Source organism: Gossypium arboreum, chromosome 11, assembly GCF_025698485.1.
Source record: "Gossypium arboreum isolate Shixiya-1 chromosome 11, ASM2569848v2, whole genome shotgun sequence".
In the NCBI taxonomy this organism is placed as follows: domain Eukaryota; kingdom Viridiplantae; phylum Streptophyta; class Magnoliopsida; order Malvales; family Malvaceae; genus Gossypium; species Gossypium arboreum.
This window is the reverse complement of record NC_069080.1, coordinates 19,312,162-19,338,074: the sequence shown is the minus strand read 5'-3', so window position 1 is coordinate 19,338,074 and position 25,913 is coordinate 19,312,162. Positions and strand designations below refer to the sequence as shown.

Here is a 25,913-nt window from a genome sequence, read left to right as displayed (position 1 = left end):
AAGAAGTTGGTGAAAGTAGTCATCCAAAGCTAGATTGGATGATATAGTGGATGCAAGAATCGGGGTCAATTTTCCAAGAATTTTCTAGGCAAAACAACATCTAGGTCTCCAATTGTACAGCTGATATGTTTGGGCCAACAAATATGGAACAAGAAGAAGAAGGGCAAGAAAACGGCGAGGATGACGGGAGTGAGGAGGTGGATTTTGAAGAGGATGATTGAACATTTTTATTTTTAGGAAGACTTGTATTAATTTTTGGAGGATTTTGATTTAGACTTTGTAGGAGTAGGATTAATAAGTAGATTTTTAGTTCTATTACATTTTGTTTAAGTTTTCTATGTAGGAACCGAACACAAAGGAGACACAAACAATTCGAGATTTAAATAATCAAAGAAAGAAGAAACCACCATTAGCAATTAGAGCGACCACGATCAATCGGGTAACTAATTTCCTTATATTTTTGTAGTTTACACATTGAGAACAATGTGTCAACTAAAGTGTAGAGGGTAATATAGAAAACTTGTTTAATTTCAATTTCTAAATTTTTCTTTTCTTTGGTGTGCTTGAGCTTGTAGAAATACAAGTAATTAGTTAGGAGCATGTATATAGGTTGCTTGTGTTTATAAATAAATTTGGCTTGATGGTAGGTGATTTTAAATTTTTTTATTATTAGACTACTAAGTTCTATATGTTACACTGTAAATAGGTATTAAACAATCAATTGTACCAAATGATTTAGAAAATACAAGGAAATAAACATCCTAGTATGAATGATAAATGGTTGAATTTGAGTTTGAGTTTATTTGATTGATTAAATTTGCTCATATTGAGATATTTAGGGATGGCCTAAGGCATTGTTTCAAGCACATCTAGAGCCAAAAAGCTGACCATTTGTATTTCACCTTTAGTATCAATTTTTGAGCCTGCTGGCACTTCTTGATGAACCTCATTACAGACCTCGAGCTTGAAAACGTTAATTTGTATTTGCGTTTTTTCTTTGGTCTTGCACTGCACGACTATAGACAATTGGCTATACATATTGAAGGTTAAGTAGATACATCACGGCAGAGTTTGTAAAATTAGAGTGAAATAGGAAAGATTGGTGTGATATAGGATTTATAAGGTAGCCTAATATGCAAAACAAAAAGAAAAGTCCAAAAAGAAAATTAGTACAAGTAGAAAAAAAAGTATTAAATCGACAAAAAAGCATTCATGAGTGAGATGTATTAAAAAAGATAAAAGTGAAAAAATCACAAAAGAAGGAAAAACTCGATCATCAGTGTACAAAAACTCGTAAGGCTAGTCGTAGTTACTATGCAATGCTATGACTTCCTATATATGGTGAGGCAAGGAAGGCCAGACAAGTAGAAATAAGACGATGAGCAAGTAAGGGTCACTAAAGGGGGAATGTAACACCCCTAGCCGGTATCAATCGCAGGACTAGGGTTAAGAGGCATTACCGGACATATCAGAATATTTCACAATCATTTCAAAATAAAAAATCAGGCACTGTCATATCATAGTCAAGCATCAACATTAATTCCCTTTCTTAGGTTAATGAGACCATAAACATGCATTAGGAATAGGTTGGGACTAAACCGAACACATACAAATTTTTTTTGAAACTTAACAATTTTTCTAAGTTACAAAGGTCACACGACCGTGTGAATAGGCTGTGTGCCTCACATGGCATTAGACACGCCCGTGTGTCTAGACCGTGGCAAAACAGGGCATACATACTAACTTATCTACATGGCCACAAGACACGCCCGTGTGTTTATCCCGTGGTCAAACTGACTTGGCCACAAGCAAATAAATCTTCACAAGATCATGTATATAATTCAAATTGAATAACCCAAATTTAGTTAATTTCATACACATATTCAATCACTTTTCTTATATAATCTAACATCACCACATTAAGTATCTTCATTAGGCTTATTTATCGGTGAACATATAAACCATGCTTTCAATTTCAAATAACGACCATTAAATCATTCATATAAATTAAGCTTGCACAATTTCATTATGTAACCCACCGAAACATGCTTATTTATTACATTTCATGCATAAAAATATATCAATTTCTTTTTATGCGTTTCAAAACCTGAATAACCATAACAAATCACACATTCAAACCATGTTCCATTTTTCGTAATTCTCATATCCGAAACATAGGACCACAATTTCATATAACGAGCATATATATAACACATCGTTCATCATCACATATTTCACATAGTCATTTGAATCATACTCACATTTCATATACAAATCACATGTACCTGAATCATATGTGGCAAAACATAATTACAATTCCACATTTCTCAAATAATTCATTTGATCATAGCTTACTTGCTAGTATCCACATCTCATTTTCACATACACCATATAGCAACTGATTATAATCATACTCACTTTCATTACTTAATTTCATATACATCGCAACGTACCTGATTCGGATGCACATTCAGATACTCATTTATTTCTCAGAATGCCCGTTGAATCGTTCGAAATTAATAAGGATACTCGGATAGCTCATAAGCATGTACAATGCCAACGTCCTAGACGTGGTCTTACATGTAATCAAATGTCGATGCCACTGTCCCAGACAGTGTCTTACACGTAATCATATACATGCCAATGTTCCCAGACATGGTCTTAAACGTAAATCACAAATCTATGCCAACGTCCCAGACGTGGTCTTACACGATAACACATATCAGAATCCTATGTCATGACATATGTATCCTAACTATTCCTATGGTTCGTACGGGGCTTTTCAGACGTTGGCACATTATCGAAACTTTATCAATTTCACCTATTCGAACAATCCATGATCGGAATAGATTCTCCAAAGCTCGATTCAATTCAGCATCACATATATATTTCTTTACAACTCAATTCAGCACATATAATGCACATACATTTCAATTTAACAACATTCATTTACTTATGAACTTACCTCGTACGGACATGAACGGACCGGAACGGCTATTCGACAATTTTTGACTTTTTTCGATTCAAATTCGATTTCCTCAATTCTTGATCTAATTCAATACAAATTCAATTTATTTAATCATATATTCAATCAAATTCATCTAAAAACGCATAAATGGGCTAATTACACTTTTGCCCCTGACATTTCACATTTTTTGCAATTTAGTCCATATTTCACAAAGCACAAAAATATTCAAAATTTGACCATACCCATGCTTGGTCGAATTTCACTATGGTCCCTAGCAGCCCATTGCTTTTATTTATTTCACATTTTGACCCATCAATTTACAAATTTCTCAATTTAGTCCTTAATACACATTTTTATCAAAAATAACTTAATTAAACATAATAATCTGTCAACAAAGATTTATTTTTCATCATCAAACAAAAAATTCATCACATTAACAAAAATGGAAAATCTCAAATTCTTCATTAAATCTAAAAATTAAGGCATGGGTTTACTAATACTCGAAGCAACGATCTCAAAAACATAAAAATTACTAAAAATCGAGTTAAAATGGACTTACAATTGCTCCGCCAAAAGTGCCGAACTATTTTGAGCATTAAAACCCTATTTTTCATTATGATAATTAGTCATTTAATGAAGAATATGAACCAAAAATTGATTTTGGTTTTATTTATTAAACATTAATTATATAATTACTAAAATAACCTTAATAAAATAACACCAAAATCATCCATTTAATGGCCATTATTGTCCATTTCCACTATCCATGGTCCAATTGCTACATAAGGACTTCTCATTTAATAAATCATAGCTCATAAGCACTTTAAACAACTAGCATGTCACTTTTACATTTTACGCAATTAAGTCATTTTTCACAAATCGCACTCAAACGTTAAAATTTTCATACGAAAATTTCACACATATCAATTCACATACTTTAAGCATGGAATATAATATTAAAATATTTTTTTGACTCAGATTCGTGGTCCCAAAAGTACTGTTTCGACTAGGGTCTAAACCGGGCTGTTACAACTCTCCCCCCTTAAAGATTTTCGTCCCTGAAATCTTACCAGAAAATAGATTAAGGATTTGCTTCCACATAGTACATTTCAAATTCACACATAACTTTGGATTTCAATCTCTTTAATCTCACAACTGAAATTCCGATCTATCTTTCACTATACGACATATCAAGTTGAAACTGCTTCTAACTGTATTGAATTACTTTCATCTTTTACTCAATTTTTCTGTTGGCATTAATCCCGTGAATTATTTTCTCACAAAACTCGGTCCCGAAACAACAGAGTTCGGTAACTACGACCATACGATCGCTCATACAATGCCATTTTTATAATCACATGATAGCTTATCAAACAGCAATAATCTTTCTTAGTTACTTCCAAACTCTAAAACACAGTGACAAATAAATATTTCAAAAATTTTCAAAACAACCTCGTACTCATAGCTTACTGTAGTTTCTCCCAGAATTACCAGATATTTTTTTTTTTAGATTTTCATCTGAAACAATGATGTTTGACACCATGTACAAACTGACAGTCTCTGAACGAATATCTCAGCTGATTTATCAAAAGAGAAATCCATGCGTACGGAAAGACTTATTTAGACAGTTAACAATAATTCAGATAACATTTATCTTTTTCAATGATAAGAGATAATCCCAATACAAAATTCATCAAAATTCTATTTTCACCATTACTCAGATATCAAAACATACTGAAGTAATCCTGAATATGCTTAATAATTAACTATAACCTGTTGATAGCTCAGACATTTAAACGCGAGGTTAGAAATATTAAGTTTTATACTCATTATCAATACCACTTTCTCAAATTATCATGCATCTTGTTACTCCTGTATGAACAGTCTAACTAACACTGTGAGCTTCTTACAACACTGGTTATACATTCTCAGAGCTTCTTGGTATACACGCTCTATTTCAAAGCAACAAGCAATCATCAATTCCACATCTAAAGTTCTGAATCAGAAATCAATTTATGCTGAATCCCTTTTTAACTTATAATTTGATAATACATTTCTAAGTTTTATGAATTCACTTAGTAAGCATCAATTTAACTTCTAATCTAGCTAACATATAATTATCCTCTGATAAGATCAATCACGTATTCATTGTTAATAAAGCACACAAAATTTTCTTATTTAAATCATTTGAAACTATAATCATTTATCTCGGATAATAATATTTACTTACAGACTCAAAAGTTGCTCGACAGTTCGAGCTAGTTTTGCTGTGCCAAGTTCAAATCTCACTCTGCAATGTCAAATATTTTAAACTCTTGTAATCATCAAATATATCACATGACTCTTTTCATGCAGCTTCAACCGTATGGAATCAAATGATATTTTTGTACACTCTATTATTAGAACACACTTCAAACCGTTCATTGACGCATGACTGAAGATCATAAACTTTTTCTTCAAATTAGACTGAACTAGTACTGATGTTTTGGTTGACAATATCTTCATGCAAAAAGGAAAACTTCAACAATCGAACTAACTTTAATTTTCCACAACATTTCTCAGATAGAATTGTTTCAATAGATATAATTTTGTATCAAGTCTTCAAGAATATGAATTCTTCCTCTAAACTATCCTTGAATTTACACATGTGCGTTTAAAGTTTATTTCGAATCCGGTGGATAGATTCAAACACATATAACCCAATTATTTCAATCAAATAATTCAAATCAGACTAACCACTGAGTCGGTCTTTTCGAAGAAGTCTTTTCTTCTCATTAAAAGGATAGCCCCAAACATATCATTTTACAGATCTGATCTTGATCTTCTATCATTTTCACTTTTGTTTATTTGAACCTTTCACGAGAACTAGAAAAGATTTTATAATAAAGTCGTCTCATATATTAATCATCGAAGTTCTAAATTATACTGAAGTCGCCTTTTTCAGATAGAAATCATAATGTCATAATAAGATCAATGTCTCACCCGTAACAATAGATAATATCCCGGCTGTTAATAAAGCATTTGAACCCAAAAGAAAATCAAATATGATTTGAACAGCAACCAATACAGAAACACAACTTTTATAACTTTGATAAAGGTACTGTAGTACTCCCAAGTTTCAGAATAGAAATTATGATTATACTAGATATAGCCATTTCCATCAAATAGATATCTCGTATAGATAATCACATAAAATTATAAGAAAACTAGAATAGCGAAATTTTCAACATCTGAAGCTACATAGAATATCGGAAAAGTTACAACCCCTATAGAATGATATTAACTCCGATGATATCCTAGAAAATATCCAGAAAGAATAATATCACTCATAAATACTAGAACCCATAGTAACAAAATCAATATAATCTTCACATATTTTCAACAGAAAAATAGCCAGTAGAAACAGAGTATTAGCATCATATAGATTTTTACTGTCGATTTTTACATCCACTCAATGGAATAAATACCAGAGAAAGACATAGTAATGTCGAACATAATTCAAACGAACCAACGATACTTTCGTCTATTAGCATGTTTAGCTAATTTTCTCATACAATAAGAATTCCTTCTGAAATTAAATAGTCACATATACTTCTGAGGATAAATGTACACATAGAATGTCCAGAAGAAGTTATAGTAACTGCCCGACTATAACCACTGTACTCAGCCATCAGTATAATTCAAACATTATTCAACTGTCTAATTTTTCATCATTAAGTCCATATTATCCCATCAATAACAAAAATCAATTCAAAAGAACTTTCAGTTAATACATTTCTTTAGATATCATACCTGAATACTTTTATTTCATCAAATTCAACTTCTTCATTAATAGTGACTTTACATAATTTGAGTAGTCTTCAGAACTTTTCAATATTTTCTTTAGTACTATCTTCATTTGCTAGTTCATTCACTTCTTTGACCACATTATTAATCTTCCAAACACGGACTTCTGTAATTCCAAACTTGTAGGCTTATTTAACCCAAATCTTACAAATTTCATTTTAGCATTTTACGGATAAGGGGGTGAGGGTAGTAAAGCCTCAAATTTAACACTCTCATACATGCCCTTAACACATACTATCACAACTAGTCAATTCATTTCTCATTTCACAATCTCAGAACATTTAATAAACATTTGCTTTTAATCACTTTTTTTCTTAACACATAGTTCATATACCAACTCAAATCACTAATTCACAATCAAAACATTTCATATAGTAATCATAGTCCAAATATCATAACCCATATGCTCATATAATTATAACATTTATCAATAACAACATGTCATAAAATTTGATCCTTACCTTTATGATTTTTAACTCATTATCAACACATTTCCATTCAAACATTTGAGTACTCATTCCATACTATCAGAATTAGCTCTGTTAGAAAACATATCTATCTCATCAAAACAATTTTTATCAAAGTTGGGAGATATCACACTATCGCAGGTTAAATGTGGCATGTATAACTAGAATCAAATACGCTATAGTAGTCCTAGAACTGACTAAACCATAGCTCTGATACCAACTAAATGTACCACCCCTAACCCGTACCCATTGCCGGACTAGGGTTAAGAGGCATTACCAGACATACCGGAACATTTCGCAATCATTTCAAAATAAAAAAATCATGCATCATCATGTCATAGTCAAGCATCAACATTAATTCTCTTTCTCAGGTCAATGAAACCATAAACATGCATTAGGAATAGGTTGGGACTAAACCAAACACATACACAATTTTTTTGAAACTTAACAAATTTTCTAAGTTACAAAGGTCACACGCACGGGTAAACAGGCCGTGTGCCTCACACGGCATTAGACACGCCCGCATGTCTAGACCGTGGCAAAACAGGGCATAGATACTGACTTATCCACACGGCCACAAGACACGCACGTGTGTCTAGCCTGTGGTCGAAACTGACTTGGCCACATGGCGTGGCACACGTCCGTGTGTGTGCGACCATGTGGTCTACCCAAGCTCATTTTGAAATGTCCCTCGAGCAACACAGCAGAGACATACGCCCGTGTCCCTACCCATGTGGGCAAAAATAGGCCATTTACAAGGCCAATATGCCATCCATTTTGAGTCCTCCCTACAAGCATCATTCAAGCATCAATATACCATATTTTTAGCCAATTTTAATCTCAAAACATACACTATTCAAGTCATGTAATCATCAATCTATTTCATGCTCAATATCTATACCAAAACATACCAAAATCATAAGCCAAATTCATTCAATCATATATTACCAACATCTCAATTTCTTATCCATCTCAATGCCAAACTTATACCAAATTGACCATTTTATTTAGTCATTCATATGCATCAAATCATACCATTTTCTCATCACATAAACCATAACAAAATCAATCCATTATCAAGCCATATCACTTGGCAAAACATATATTTACATCTCAAAACATATTCACATACTTCTAGCCTATACATGCCACATAACCAAATCTCAAAACATTATTTATCGAAATGATAACCGAATAGTGTGATGAAGTCTCCGTCGACTTCTAACCTGAGTAGGTCTCCAAAATCTATAAACATAGGAAAAACACACAGAATAAGCTTCGAGATCTTAGTAAGCCATAAGCAAATAAATCTTCACAATATCATGTATATAATTCAAATTGTATAAGCCAAATTTAGTTAACTTCCTACACATATTCAATCACTTTTCTTATATAATCCAACATCACCAAATTAAGTATCTTCATTAGGCTTATTTATCGGTGAACATATAAACCATGCTTTCAATTTCAAATAATGACCATTAAATCATTCATATAAATTAAGCTTGCACAATTTCATTACATAACCCACCGAAACATGGTCATTTATTACATTTCATGCATAAAAATATATCAATTTCTTTTTATACGTTTCAAAACCCGAATAATCATAACAAATCATACATTCAAACCATGTTCCATTTTTCGTAATTCTCATGTACAAAACATAGGACCATAATTTCATATAACGATATATATATAACACATTGTTCATCATCATATATTTCACATATCGTCATTTGAATCATACTCACATTTCATATCAGAATTTCATATACAAATCATATGTACCTGAATCATATATGGCAAAACATAATTATAATTCCACATTTCTTATATAATTCATTTGATCATAGTTTATTTGCTAGTATCAACATCTCATTTTCACATACATCATATATCAACTGATTATAATCATACTCACTTTCATTACTTAATTTCATATACATCGCAACGTACCTGATTCGGATGCACATTCAGATACTCATTTATTTCTCAAAATACCCGTTGAACCGTTCGAAATCAATAAGGATACTTGGATAGCTCATAAGCATGTACAATACCAACATACCAGACGTGGTCTTACTTGTAATCAAATGTCGATGCCACTATCCCAGACAGGGTCTTACATGAAATCATATACGATGCCAATGTCCCAGACATGGTCTTACACGTAAATCACAAATCAATGCCAACATCCCAGACGTAGTCTTGCATGATAACACATATCAGAATCCTATGTCATGACATATGTATCCTAACTATTCCTATGGTTCATACAGGGCTTTTCAGACATCGGCACATTATCGGAACTTTCTCAATTTCACCTATTCGAACAATCCATGATAGAAACAGATTCTCCAAAGCTCGATTCAATTCAGCATCACATATATATTCCTTTACAACTCAATTCAGCATATATAATGCACATACATTTCAATTTAACAACATTTATTTACTTATGAACTTACCTCGTACGAACACGAATGGACCGGAACGACTATTCGACAATTCTCGACTTCCTCTGATTCAAATATGAATTCCTCATTTCTTGATCTAATTCAATACAAATTCAATTTATTTAATCATATATTCAATAAAATTCATCTAAAAACACATAAATGGGCTAATTACACTTTTGTCCCTAACATTTTACATTTTTTGCAATTTAGTCCATATTTCACAAAACAGAAAAATATTCAAAATTTGACCATACCCATGCTTGGCCAAATTTCACAAGGTCCTTAGCAGCCCATTTCTTTCATTTATTTCACATTTTGACCCCTCAATTTACAAATTTCTCAATTTAGTCCTTAATACACATTTTTATCAAGAATCACTTAATTAAACATAATAATCTATCAACAAAGATTTATTTTTCATCATCAAACAAAAAATTCATCACATTAAAAAAATGGAAAATCTCAAATTCTTCATTAAATCTAAAAATTAAGGCATGGGTTTACTAATATTCGAAGCAACGATTTCAAAAACGTAAAAATTACTAAAAACCGGGTCAAAATGGACTTACAATTGCTCCCCCAAAAGTGTCGAACTATTTTGAGCATTAAAACCCTATTTTTCATTGTGATATTCAGTCATTTAATGAAGAAGATGAACCAAAAATTGATTTTGGTTTTATTTATTAAACATTAATTAAATAATTACTAAAATAACATTACTAAAATAACACAAAAATAATCCATTTAATGGCCATTATTGTCCATTTCCACTATCCGTGGTCCAATTGCTACATAAGGAATTCTCATTTAATAAATCATAGCTCATAAGCACTTTAAACAACTAGCGTGTCACTTTTACATTTTATGCGATTATGTCCTTTTTCACAAATCGGCACTCAAATGATAAAATTTTCATACGAAAATTTCATACATATCAATTCACATACTTTAAGCATGGAATATAATATTAAAATATTTTTTTGACTCAGATTCACGGTCCCGAAACTACTTTTCTGACTAGGGTCTAAACTGGGCTGTTACAAGGATGAATAGGGATCAATACGCTGTGCCAAACTATTTACATGTTTGTAACCTTCTTGATGTTTACTATCTTGGAATTTCATACCTGTCCTAAGCCTTTGAACGTTACAAGCTGAAAAGTGCTATGTGACCTAAATATCCTTATACATGAATGGACATCATACTAAACATACGCATAATATTCTGCTCGGATAATCAATATTCTGCTCGGATAATCAAAGTACTTGTATCATTTATTGATGGATCCCTATAGGTGAGACCCTTAATACTTGTAAATTTTGTAACATACTGAACTTAGATGTTTGTGATCAAAAGTGGTAAGTCAATTACTCATCATATTAAATTTGTTAGTAAGCATGAAATGCCTAAGTAAAATACTCTAAAGTCAATACTTGTATGATATTTGCTCTAGGGTTACCACTTTTATTTCTTGTTTTTGTTTATGTTTCTTAAGGATAAGTAATGACTTAAGTGTGGGGGAGTTTGATCTACTGTAATTTGGTGTAGCAGATTAAACTAGTTTTCACATTTAAGGAGCTTGAATACAATCATTTTCATTATGTTTGAGTTAAGTTTTCTTATTTTTATTTATATTTAATAAAATGTGAAAATTGAATCTTTTATTGACCTTAAGGGCCAAATGGGGCCTAAGGAAGGCTAATGCACTTTATGACTGTGTAGGAGACTTTTAGAAGGCATACTAAATGCTACTGGTTGCTATATTGCAACACAGGATATTCGATGTCGCAACATAGGGAGTAGAATGGAGAAAGCTCAAGATTGACTTTGATGTCACGACATAGCCTAAGAGTGTCACAACACACCCCTAAAGATATCCCAAAAGGAGTATACTGACTTTTATGTCATGAAACAAGTCCTTATGTGTCCCAACATCGACTCTGGAACGAGAATTAAATACAAAATAGGGGTGTTTTAGTCTACACAATCAAACTTAAAGCTCAAGGACATCAGCTAACCTAGGGTTAAGGACGATGGCCACCTAAAATCTATAAATAGGCTCATTTGGCTCATGTTATGGACATCATTTACTTAGCCTAGATTTTCTTTTGTAAATTTAGTTTAGTTTTCTTTCATTTTTAGGTTTTAGAATTTATTTCATTTGTTCTTCATTGTTTTCAAGAGATCTGAATTATGGAAAGTATTCAAACTTTGTGGGTTCACGATTAATCTCAATATAATCAGGCTTTTTCATATACTCCATACTATCGATTTAATTAGCATGCTTTCTCTTTATATTGATTCTATATTGTCTATGAAAACTATGAGGAATTAATCCTTCTATAGGGGATTAGCAAGTAGAGGTATGATCTATTAACTATTTTGTACAGTTACTCAATGGATTAGTTGTTTGGGAAATGAAGAACGTGAAATAAACTCTAGGCCTGACAACCTTGAGAAGTTATCAAGGTGGGAATTAACCCAAAATTGGGATGACCCATCCGTGAACACCTTCACCCCAAGCCAATTTGGATTGTAAGGTCAGAAGATAAGTAGTCATTGCTGACTCGTTATGTTAATGGAGGACAGGAAGATCCTGCTGGGGTAGCACTAGTTGATTGATGAGAAACCCGAAACGACAGTTGATGGGGATTACCAAAGCAAGTGAATCACCTACAATCAAGATTTATTCATTCTCCTTTTCTATCTCTTGAAGTTTATTTGTTTTATGATATTTTATTATTATTATAAAAACCTTAAAAATCTTTTTTTTTAATGGTTTCGTACTATAACTAATTTAAAGTACTAATTAGATTTTTTAGTGTTTAGGTTAGAATTGATCTAGCACTCGCCTTCCTTGGGTACAATCCTCGAAGTACTCACCTACTCTGCTTTAAAACTATAGTACAACTCAATCAGTATACTTGCGGATATCGCCTCGTACTTCTATATTTTATTGCAATATTCACACTCTGGACGTTAGTATGTCTGGAGGCAGACACATACTTATGTGTCTTTAATTTTAAAGCAAGAAACATTTAAAATGCTAGCACAAGCGAGATCCAAAATGAATATAAACACTTAACAAAACTTATACACATATCATATAGTCATCAAGTACAAGTATTATATGCACATCATAACCATTAACATACAAAATGACACTTATACATGTCAAGCCTATATACATGCCATAAAACCTAGTTTTGAACAATTAAAAAGTCTACTGAGATTGACGCAGGGTTGTGTAAGCTCTGGAGTGATTTGATCTACCATGTTTCACAAAATGTTAACTACAGAATAGATAATAACAAAACAGGGTAAGCTTTTACACACTTAGTAAGCTCATAGGTAATTAAGCTTTAACACACTTAGTAAGCTCATAGGTAATTAAACTTTAAACTTACCTCAATTCTTAATTAAACATACATAATTAACAAATTTAGCTAACTTTCCCATTGTAACAGTTCACAATCACAAGGTGAGTATTTCATAGAACAGGCATATAATTAACAACCTGTTTTGTACAACTCAAGTCAGTACCATCTATCAAAACTATTGATCATACACATTGTTTACTCAATCCAAGCATGTATGAAAATATGTTCATATAAACTCACACATTCCCAATCATCTTATCGAATCAGTCCATACATATAAATTAAAATAGTTAGCCTGAAGAACCAAATAAATAGATACAGATACGCAGTTAAATACACCACACCAGAAAGCATCGTAATGCTAAACAAAGACACCTAGTGCTAACAATGGCACCAAAGTGCAAACAATGGCATCGAAATGCAAACAATGGCACCAATGTGAAATCTATTACAAGCATACAACTAACTCTATTGGCATACCAATTGTGTCTTATCCTATGTTCATCCGAGCTCAATACACATATCAAAACAACTTTTTGCACCAAACTAAAACGACAATGTTTGCATTAACCGATTTCAATTTTTCTGTTTAAATGGTGAATTTATAATATTTGAAACTATTATAAATTTCACATTTAAGCTCCATTTTACAATTCGACTTCAAATCTATCCTTCTACATCCCTTTAAATTCAATAATTATAAAAATTTCATGTCAAGTTTGAAATATTTTCATTTTAGCCCATGTTCTTAAAACTAACAAATTTCAATTTACAAATTGGTCCTATTTCATTTCTAAGCTTGAAATCCTACCATTTAACATAAAAAAAACTTCAAAAATCACCAATGAAAAATTTTAAAATCTTTAACAAATTTACAATTTAATACCTTGATTGGTTAGATTAAACTCAACGATCTCAAAAATATAAAATTTATGAAAAGTAGAACTGAATATACATACCATTCAAGGACACAAGTTTGCTTGAATTCTAAGAGCTTAACAATGACTTCTTTTCTTTCTTTTCTTGTTTCAAACGGGGGGAAAGAAATGTGGAAGATGGTGGCCGAATTTTTTTTCCTAATCATTATAAATGTTATTTAATAATATTGTAACATTAAAATTGTGACAAAAATTACCAACCGTCCACTTTAAGTGGATAATTCCCACATAAATCCTTGAACATTTACTCTTTAAGCCTTTTAAACTAATAAAATCAATAGCGATTAATTTTTATGATTTTTTTTACGATTTATCCCATATATCTTAATTACTAACCATCCAATAAAATTACCGAACTAAAATTCAATATAACACTATAACTAACTCGTAAATATTAATAAATAATATTTACTGACTTAATCATTACAAAACAAGATTTTTAAACCATTGAAAAACAGACAAGACATTACTCATGAACCAATTTTAGAGTTGTAGTTAGTCCAAAGTTATTGAGAGTTCGTAGTCATAGTAGATATTAGATCTTGAGTGGCTTGAAGAGTCATATTGATCAATGCACCTTCACACGTGGCATCGATCATTTTCCTCTCTATAGGAAGTAACCTTTCATAAAAACGAAACTTGGATCGTTTTCAGCTCTACAAGTGAAACATTGGATCGTTTTCATCATTACAAGTGAAACATGCTGTTGCTCTAAGCAGTTCAGCGACCCTGTACAAACTTCATTAGAACAATATCATCAATTTATTTAAGATTTTTATTCTCAAATATCCGTTTCAAATAACATAAAATCAAATTAGAACTTTTCTTCTAGGTATCCACAAATGTATCTGTGGAATTGAGGCTAGCAACATGAGCAACTGCAGTGAAACAACTTGAAATTCCTTCAAATGTTACTTGAATATCTTGGAAAGTCCTACAATGTGAATCATAAAAAACAATTGCTTTGTTTCCGTACTGCAATAAAACTCCTCCATTCCTCAACAGGCAAAGTACTTGGATGCATTTTTTAGGCAAATAAAACCTTGAATTGCCGGAGGAATGACGCTGATAATTTGACTGAAATATCTTTGGTACGTAAGCTCCAATATTAAATTGTTTGACCCAAGAGTCCTTCACAGCATACTCCTTCATAACCCAAATCTCCAGTTCTTGATTGTTGCCATCAAAAGAAACTGCCGAAAGGCAACCTCGTAGAACCGCGAGTTCATGAAATCGCCTGTCCGAGTTCGAAGTGATGACATCAGGCCTAGGGACCTCCTTGAATTGCTCAGTTGCCAAGTCAAAGGACATAATAAGGTGAGTAGTAGTTCTCCAATGAAGTTTCCTATTGACCAAAACCTGAGATTTTTGCCACATAAAACGGAAAGGAAAACATCCCAAATTTCTCCAAGTGGTGCTACCAACAGTCAATATATGAACCTTAGATTCAATTAAAGAAGAAGAAGATGTTTCCGTCTGATGAGATCGACGCATGCCAAATCTAACAACACGGCGACTAAAAGTGAAAGGAGTTGTTCTTTTATATGATATCTCGACAACCTTATATTTCTTTGTTGTGGGATCGAAGCCAAATCCTCTCACCCCATCATGATGACTAAGCTTCGGCAACTCTATATAATCCCTGATAAATGGATTGTAAATACAGAGTTCAAAGCTTGGGTGAGTGGCACGCAACAATAGTAATCCATTACATGAACTCACCAAATGGAAGTTAAGCAATGGTGGTATGGTAAGCTTCTTTGCTATCATCATCACGTTTCCATCGTTTGGGTCGCTGGATAAATCTCCAAAATAAAGCTGGTTTTGGCTGGAACAACCCATGATTTGCAAAATGAAGCTTGGATCGTTCTCAACCATCAGCTTGAAATGCTTGTTGACAAGTAGTTGATCATGTGTTAAGATACGCCAGTCTTGACACACGGACTTGGATTGCACTAAGCTTGGGATTGGAAGCCTTGATAGTATATCAAGTGCAAGCTCTTGAGGAATACGATCCATTTCGCTAATAAGTTTGTTCTGTGCTTTCTTCTTCTTCGTGAACTAGTGTTGAGAGAGGTACAAGATTAGGTTGTATTATTAATGATGGCTGGACGATGGAAACGAAATTAAAATTGAATAGAATATGACACCTTGATATTGGCAAATTCCATGTTAATAACAAACAGATAGAAAAGAACAAAAAGATTTGAAGAGCATATTAAAAATAACAATTAGGGCCTACCGATCGCTAAGAATGTGAAACCGGTCTCTGGAGTGTAGCTAAAAGGGTGATTCCTAAAAGGGAGATTCTCCATACGTCCTGTGGCAAGGGAGAGAAGAAAATAACGTGCTTGTGGTATAGATTTCCTTTTTCGTCAGCGCCATGTGCGAATCCAGCCAAAGGAACGTCATGATTCTAATTCTAATAGTTGCATTGTGGTCCCAAGTGTCCTTTGCATTTATCAATGGGTAGCATCTTGTTGCAAAGTTAAACTACATAACATTCAAAAAAATTGAAGGGATTTGTTTTTAATTTCTGCTAAAAATGACGGGATCGGGTTCAGATTCCTTAAAAAACAAATCAAAGAAATCAAGAGGACTACAATGAGGAGACTTGGATTACATTTCTCTTTAACAACAGCTGAGCTTTTCAATCTTAGAAACCTAGTCAACAACCAAATTAATGTTATTAATAAGTTATCTACATTAGATACTGTAATTTGAAGTTTATAAAATATATTAGTTTTAACTCACATCCAATGTAACAATTAAAAATATTAAAAGCTATAACTAATATTTTACAAAATAAAGTAATTTATATAATTTATAAATTTATGAATCACTTCATATTAAATAATTCTATCCTTATTTAAGAAAATAAAAATGCTACCTTTTAAGTTCAAAATATTATATATTCGATTAAATATAAAATATATAATGAATATTAAAAATTTTGTCATACAGCGTATCTGTGTGGAAACTACAAATATGTATTTGAAAATAATATACAATAAATAATGAAAGTATGATTTGAAATTAATTAATAATAACACATTAAATATGTACGATGCTAAAATGAAAAAAATTACATAAAATTGTTTATAATGGTGTTGTAATCAATCTTAAGTCGGTGTTAATTTTGGCACCAACTCAATCAAATATAATAATATAGAAATAAAATTAATAAAGACTCCATAATGACAATTGAAATGTATAAACATATCAAAATAAAATTTTGGTTGAGTAGTAAATTAAAGGTTTAATTAATGCAATTGGTTTGGGTTCAAATTCCATCATATATATATATTTATTGGTTTTTAATAAAAAGACTAAATTACCTTAAAATAATAATTACAAAAGAACATTTTGTAATTTCTTAAACAAGTCGATGACCCGATTGAGAGTGATACCAACTCAAGAAAATACTTAATAAATAGTATGGAAACACAAATTTGATGAGAGAAAACATTTATGTTAAACATTATTATCATTTTTAAGTTTACTCAAGAATTATTATTGATGTAGTGGTACATAGTTTATTTATAAATCCATTAAATATAGGTTCAATCCTTAAATATTACATAGTTTATTTATAAATCCATTAAATATAGGTTCAATCCTTAAATATGCTAATATTAGTTATTTTACTTAAAAACTATAAGGAGTTTCATTAATAACTATAAATACATAAATAAAAGTTAAAAGTTAATTTTTTAAAGTTAAAAATTATTATTGGTGCAATGATAAAGAATTTGTTTATAAATCTATTAAACATGAGTTCAATCCTAAACATGTTAATTTTAATTCTTTTATTTAAAAACTATATAAAATAATGAAAAGTCAAAAAGTCATCAAAATAATAGTAATAGTCATTTAATTAAAGGGTATATTAGTCATTTCTTAATCAAGATGGTACCCGGTTAACCCGTAACACCAACTCAGTCAGAGGTGTTATTAATAGTATATACACGCAAATTTATTATTGGTGTAGAAGTAAAGAATTTGTTTATATGTACATAAAATATGAGTTCCATCCCTAGGCATCTTAATTTTAGGTCTTTTATTTAAAAATCATATAAAATATGAAAAGACAAAAAGCCATCAAAATAATAATGGTAATCATTTAATAAAAGAGTATGTTAGTCATTTCCTAACCGTGTTGATACCCAATGAATTTATGACACCAACTCAATTAAGAGTTTTATTAATAGTATATAATAAATAAATAAAACATACAATTTTGTAAATATCATTAAATTATTTTTTCTCATCCAAATGAAATTTTATTAATGAGAAGCAAAATACATAGACTTACTTTATAACCCTATTGAGGAATTTAAATTACATGAAATAGTATACTGAAAATGATTATTTGTTTACTCTATTTGTAATGGGTCAAATCCACCCGGGCCCAATAGACGCAAAATAATAAAAATAAATATTAAATAAAGTCCAAATTTTTAAAGTCCAAATTACATAAACTTAAAACCCAAAATATTACAGACCCAAATAACCAACCCAAATCAGAAATCCCAATTACAAATGTCCAAGTACCCCAAAGGCCCAAATCATTAGCCCTAAACCCAAACAAACCCTAACCCAAATTGTAACAGCCATTGGCCCAAAATCAAAAAATGTCTCAGAACCCTAACTTACCCTTTGCATCGCTGCTCTCACCTCCGTACGCTCCAGCTGCCTCCACGCACCACCGCGCACCACGTCGCCCCTCCACGTCCTCCGTACCTACAAGAAGGACAAGAACAACAAAAATCGTAGCAAAAAAAAACAAAATAGAAACAAAATGTATTTTTCTTTCTTTTCGGCTATAAAAGCCGCAAGAACACACATGTATTTTTTTACGCAAATAAGCAAATCAAATTGGAAACAGAGAATCAAAAAAATTCAAAGGTGGTCCATTTCCTTATTTATCACGTTTATTTTCTTTTTTTCTTCTTCCTTCGAAAATATTGAAAAACATTTAAAAAGTAAAGAACGGAGACGTGTCTTACCAAGCGTCGATCCTCCAACTCCGCTAGCAACCGAGGTTGTCACTACCGAGGAACAGTGACCCCATTTTCACATAGAAAAGTTTTTTAAAAAATAAACCAAAACATCGAAAAGTTCTCTCTTTTCGCGATTTTCGGCTATTTTCTAAAAAACGGCCTTAGATCGGCGTTTGGGGTGCCAAAAGGCCTGATAGGCTAAAAAATGGCTCTTTTTTGGAACTCCGGACGCAGTATACGGCGGCAAAATGGCGGTGGGCTGGTGCCGGAGCTTGGCCGGAAATCGGAGAGGGAGGGGAGAGTTTAAAAGGTTCTTAGCTTTTTTTTTAGTGAGGAAGGGAAAATGAAATTTTTTGTAAAAATTTTGCCTTTAATAATACTACTAAAACGGCGCCATTTCATTCAGCTACAAAACACCCCAAAACGACGTCCTTTTAGGCCATGACCCGCGCTTTGACCTGACCTGCAAGCAGGATCCGCTTGTTTTCTAAACAATGGTCTTATTGCGCTTTTAGTCCTTCCGCATTTTCTATCTTTTCAATACGGTTTATTTTTATTTTCAATTTTACCCCATGATTTTATTCGATCTCAATTAGGTCCTCCCTAATCTGCGTGTTTTGCAGGGCGGGATTATTTCCCAGTTTGGTCTCTCCTTGTTATGCGCGCGTTCAGATTGGTCCTCTCTCTTTTTATTTGTTTAGAATTCACCCCAAATCTCTATTTTAATTGTTATTTTGGTTATTTCGTTATTAAATTAGTTAGTTTAAAATTATTGTCACTATTATTATATTTTCTTTTTTGTTTCATTAATATTATTTGTTACTTTAGTTACTTTTGTTTTATTTACCTATATTCTTTTCGTGATTTCCAACTAAATTGTTTTATTTATTATCCTACTTATTTATTTATTTTCTTTAACTTTTTTAATAATTAAGGTTCATTTTTTATGTTTTTATGTGCTATTATATTTTATTATTATTACTATTATTATTTATTTATATATTTTATTACAAATTATGTCCTTAATTTTTTATTTTAACTTGAATCCTTGTTTGTGATATTTTATAAATTATTTTTCCTTATATTTATTTGTATAATTGTTTCTTTGTTTCCATTATTATATTGGCATTGTTCTTTATACATGACTATTGATAATACTATCGTTGTCATTTTTTTATGGTTCTTGTTAATGTTAAAGTGGTGTATATTATGCTATTCTTATGCGTTGTTTTATTAATATATTCATTATTGTCCTTTGCTAATATGACATTTCATTTGCATATCGTTTTAAAAGTTACATTCATTCATAAAAAAGAAAACTTCTAAAAATCAGAAATATTTTGCATTTTGGAAATTTGAGAAGGTCGTGCCCTAACTTACGGGGTTTCAATTTTTCTCGTCAAATCTAAATAGTCAAATATCCATCCAAATTTCAAAAATATGTTTTCTTAATAAAAATAAAGGCGATATTCCACGTTTAGAGACTTGAGAAGGTCATGCACTAACTTACGGGGTTTCGATCTTTCTCATTGGATCTAAATAACCGAATATCCTTTTAAAGATCAAAGTATAATTTCTAAGTAAAATGATTAAAAGGCAAGCTTATTTTCGAATGTTCAAATGATGTATCCTAACTTACGGGGTGTGACATTTTGACGTCTCAAGACAAGAGAGTCTTTAATGCTCGTTTTAATTTACTCAAGCTTTTTTTTTAATCAACAATAACAAAAAGAGAGGATCGTGTTTTAAATTCTTTTTGGGTTTTCAACTTTCAACATTAAGACATTAATTAATCAATTAGGTACCAATTTTGGGCGTTACGAGGGTGCTAATGCTTCCTTGTACGTAACCGACTCCCGAACCCATTTTCTCGAATTTCGTAAGCTAAAATTATTATTTTAGTAAATCAAAACGTTTTATTAAAATGACCCAATTACGAGTTGACCTGATCACACCTCATTAAAAAAGATTGATGGCGACTCCCATTTTTAATTTTCGTTTTCAAATGTCGACCGTTTTTCAAAACAAAAATTGGTTTCGACAATATTAATTTTAAATTCAATACTTTACCTTTTCATTGAGATAACTTTGAACTCTTGAAGAGAAGTTTTTGAAGCGTCGTCCTTTCAAAATCGAGGGATCCCCTCAACAAGTTTAATATTGGGCTTGGGGTGTCTATACTTGATTTTATCATCAAACTTTATCTCTTTCCTTTGCCAAGAGCCATATCAAGTTCATGGAAGGGAGCGCCTTCAACTAGAAAATGCTGGTGTTGAAACACACTGAGATGATGTGTGTTAGATCTTACGATCAGGGCAATGACATCTTCATGAGCCTATCAAAGACCCAAGCTTGGGCCACTGCCTCGTCCCGCATCAATCAACGCCCTCAAGTCGATTGGTGGACCATCTCTCATCATTCCACATAAAAAATAGTGCACTACATACCTCTATTAATTTTTTAAGAAAAAAAATGCAAAAGAAACAATATTTTACTTCATTATTATAATTCTTTTTTTCTTAGCCAATAGTCCACTTTATTGAATAAGATAAATGACCACCTCCTGACGTACGAATGTCAAGAGTGTAAATACTGAAAAAATAGAAAGATAAAAATTAAGTGCAGTTTCTGCAAGCGTACATATCAAATTGTAATATAAATGTGTTTGAGGATCGTACCCAAGGGATTGCAGATTGGGGAAAATAACAATTAAATTAATTACTAGTTTGATAAAGTTACGAATTAGTAGTGTTAATTCCAATTTAAGATAATAATAAAACTAATTAAATTAACTAAGACTAAATTTAATCCTAAGTTATTTGGACTTGCCTATTCCTAGTTTCAACAATGCGAGCTATTAGCCTAGAATCAATTGAGGCCCTAATTATTCACTAAGCCAACAATTACCCTTAATTTTAATACTTACCACCCTTAGTTACTAATTCCCTCTCGATCTCACCGCTTTAGTGTTCACACGGCTGAATCAATTGAGGCCCTAATTATTCACTAAGCCAACAATTACCCTTAATTTTAATACTTACCACCCTTAGTTACTAATTCCCTCTCAATCTCACCGCTTTAGTGTTCACACGGCTATATGGCCAGACCGTGTGTTGTTGTCATTCGCTTCTCCCACGCTCATATACATGGGCGTGTAGGTCACACGACCGTGTAGGTTAAAAAATAATTTTGAAAAATTATCTCCAATGTTCACACAGCGTGTGGATCACCCAAGACCACGTGGACCACTATTTTTTTTTAATTTAATTTTTTTCAATTTTTTTCAAATTCTTTTTCTTTCTTTTTTAGTAATAAAAATAAATGTAATAATTTTTATATTTTATATTTTTTGTTTTTTTAAATAAAATTGAATTAACATAAATAAAATAAAATAAAATGCTCAAGTTGCCTCGAGAAGCACTTATTTAGAGTCTAAATTTGACTTCCCCTTTTAAACTTATGGTTAAGGCTGATCTTGGAGTTGAAGCTCCTCTCTCTCGTTATTAATTTCACCACCAAAATAAAGTTTGAGTAAATGATTGTTTACCTTAGATGTGTCGTATTCAGGATGTGTTACCTCAATGGTTCCGTATGGGAATACATTTTCTACCACAAATGGGTTCGACCCTCTTGATTTAAGTGAACATTCGTAGATCTGACTTGTCTAGCAGCACTTTGTTACCAACTTTGAATTGATTTGTATTTTTTAAATGCACACTATGGCATTGCTTAGTTATTTCTTTAACTGTTCTTGGGTACTTATCAAACTTTGTTCACATTCATTTAATTCATCGAGTTGCAACATTTTCTCTTCGCTTGTCCCTCGAGTTCTATCACTTTGAACAAGATATGGTTCTAACACGTTTTCATGGGTGATTTCTTACAAAGAACATTAAGCTCCATGATAACTCGTATTAACAAAATAACTAGCATCATCTCGCTCACTAGGAACTCTCATAAAATCACGTGCTTGAAAAGTAACCTTTTCATCACCTACCCTCAGCACAAGTTCACCATTACCAACATTAATAACAGGTCTAACAGTGGCTAAAAAAGGTCGACCTAAGATAATGGGTACCTTAATATCTTCATCCATGTCCAATATAACAAAATCAACAGGGAATATAAATTATCTACTTTGACAAGTACATCCTAAATAATACCCCTAGGATACTTAATTGATCTATTAGATAATTGAATACTCATCCTAGTAGGTTTTTGTTCCCCGAGACCAAGTTGTTTGAACAATTTGTAAAGCATGAAATTTATACTACCACCCAAATCCGCCAATGATTTTTCTACATTTAAACTACCAATCAAATAAGGAATAGTAAAACTCTCTGGATCTTTAAGCTTGGTGGGTAGTTTGTTTTGGATAATGAACGAGCAATCCTCATTGAGCTCTACAGTTGACAAGTCGTCTAACTTCCTTTTATTTGTTAACAACTCCTTTAGAAATGTTGTATACTTTGGCATCTGTGAAAGAGCTTCAACAAAAGGTAAGTTAATATGCAATTTTTTCAAAAGTTTAAGAAATTTATCATATTGTTTGTTGATACAGTCTTTCTTCACAACTGCCGGATATGAAATTCATGGTTTGTATTCTCTGACCACTGGCTTATGCTCTTTCTTGCTTTCCTCAACTCTATCATTTTTCTCAATAGCTTCTAGATTCCACTTTTTTTAGGCTCGCTAACCCTTCCACGCTTCGAACAGTGATTGCGTAGACTTGTTCCTTTGGGTTAGTTTTAGTATTACGGGGTAAGCTACCTTGTTGTCTTTCCAAAACTAGTTTAACGAGTTGTCTAATCTGATTTTCAAGCCCTTGAATCAATGCTTGTTGATTTTTCAAAGCTGTCTTAGTGTTCTAAAATCTAGTTTTGAACACCGAAATAAATTCAGCAAACATCTCCTCAAGGTTTGGTTTCTTTTCTTGCTGATAAGGTTGCTGAAAACCCGAAAGGGATTATGACCTTTGATTACCTTGACCACCCAAGAGAAATTTGGATGATTCATCTATCCTGAATTATAATTATTGCTATAAGGATTGTTCTGAGGTCTAGAATTATTACCTATAAAGTCGACTTGCTAATGCTCCATGTTAGACTTGGAGGGTGAATATTCTAAATTAATCATCCTCGCTCCAATCGCATTGCATTACTGAATTCCCATTTTTACTGCAACTCAAACCGTCAATCTTTTTACTCAGTGCTTAAACCTAACTTGTCAACATAACAACTACATCCATATTTAAAACACTGGTTGCCTTGATCGATTTTGTTCTCATGACTTGCCACTTATAATTATTTAGTGCCATCTCTTCAATAAATTCTCGAGCTACCTCAGGTGTTTTGTTATTCAATGTTCCGCTAGCTACTACATCAATCATTTGTCTAGTCGAGAGATTCAAACCGTTGTAAAAGGTTTGAACTTGTAACCACAAAGGTAACCTATGATGAGGGCATCTTCTTAAGAGATCCTTAAATCTCTCTCATGCATCATATACTGTGTCCAGCTCAATTTGGGCAAACAAAGTGATGTCACTCCTCAACTTAGTTGTTTTGGCCGATGGAAAATATTTCAATAGGAATTTTTCAGTTATCTGATCCCAAGTCATGATAAAATCCCGAGGAAGTGAATTCAACCATAGTTTTGCTTTGCTCCTCAAAGAAAATGGGAACAACCGTAAGTGTATGACATCATCAGTAATGCCATTAATCTTAAATGTGTAGCAAAACTCTAGAAAGATAGCCAAATTAGCATTTGGATCTTCATCTTGCAACACATCAAACTGAACATATTGTTGCACCCTTGAATTATGTTCGACTTGATCATAAAATTATTTGTAGTAACATTTAGTTTGACGATACTCGATTCAGCCTTAATCAGAGTAGGCTTAGTGACCGCCTTCGGACATTCTAACGTCCAGATTGTGAATACTACCATAAAATATAAAATTATTGTAACACCCCTAACCCGTATCAGTCGCCGGAATAGGGTTACGAAACATTACTGGACCAACATAATAGTAAACCATTCAAACCATACATTAATACAAATATAATTAAATTTCATTCAAATACATTCATAATGTCCCTTAATCGAGCCTTCGAGGCCCTAAAAATACTATAGAAACAATCTAGGACTAAATCGAACACATTTGGAAATTATAAGAAAAAGTTGCAAAATTTAGACTGCAGGCTCACACGGCCGTGTGGCCAAGTATTGTAACTCACACGACTGAGACACACACCCATGTCTCAAGCCATGTGGACATTTGAAATAAGGACATATGTCCGTGTCCCAGCCTGTGTCCATGCCTGTGTAACTCACTGACTTGGTCACATAGCCAAGCCACACGCTCGTGTGCCAGGCCGTGTACCCCTCGAAATGATCTCACACGCCCGTATGCTAGGCTGTGTAACAGCCTAACTTGCATGCCTTGAACCTACAGGGGACACACGGCCATGTGGACCTAAAATGTGCCATAATCAACAAGTTTACTATTTTAAGCTACTTGAAACCTAAGCAAATCATTTACCAATCAAAATACCTATCCAAATTGACTTTAATCACGCCAAAACATACCAAAATCAACCTAATTTAGTGCCTAACCAATGTACCCTCATTGTTACCACAAGTATACATACATTTATATCAAAACATAACATTATATTCAATCTATTAATTCATTTAAGATATCACTTATCAATACCAACTCAAACATACCATATCTTAGCTACTTAACAACCAATTCATCACATACTCTTTTAACCATTCCAACAAGTAACAAATGGCCATATATACATAATGATAAGGCACCAAAAGAAGATCATACCAAGCAGTTTG

General features: G+C 32.3%; 1 protein-coding gene and 1 non-coding gene across 2 annotated transcripts; one reads left to right on the top strand and one right to left on the bottom strand.

Annotated features, from left to right (window-relative positions):
- Positions 1-14,800: 14,800 nt before the first annotated feature.
- LOC108471634 (F-box protein At3g07870-like) lies at positions 14,801-16,266 on the bottom strand. The gene has a single exon (XM_017773224.2). It carries the CDS (start codon positions 16,078-16,080, stop codon positions 14,890-14,892), a length of 1,191 nt encoding a protein of 396 aa, XP_017628713.1. The 5' UTR covers positions 16,081-16,266; the 3' UTR covers positions 14,801-14,889.
- An 8,245-nt stretch (positions 16,267-24,511) lies between these two features.
- LOC128285000 (small nucleolar RNA R71) lies at positions 24,512-24,618 on the top strand. Its single transcript, XR_008275416.1, has one exon. It is a non-coding gene; the product is annotated as a small nucleolar RNA R71 (small nucleolar RNA).
- The last annotated feature ends 1,295 nt before the right edge of the window (positions 24,619-25,913 follow it).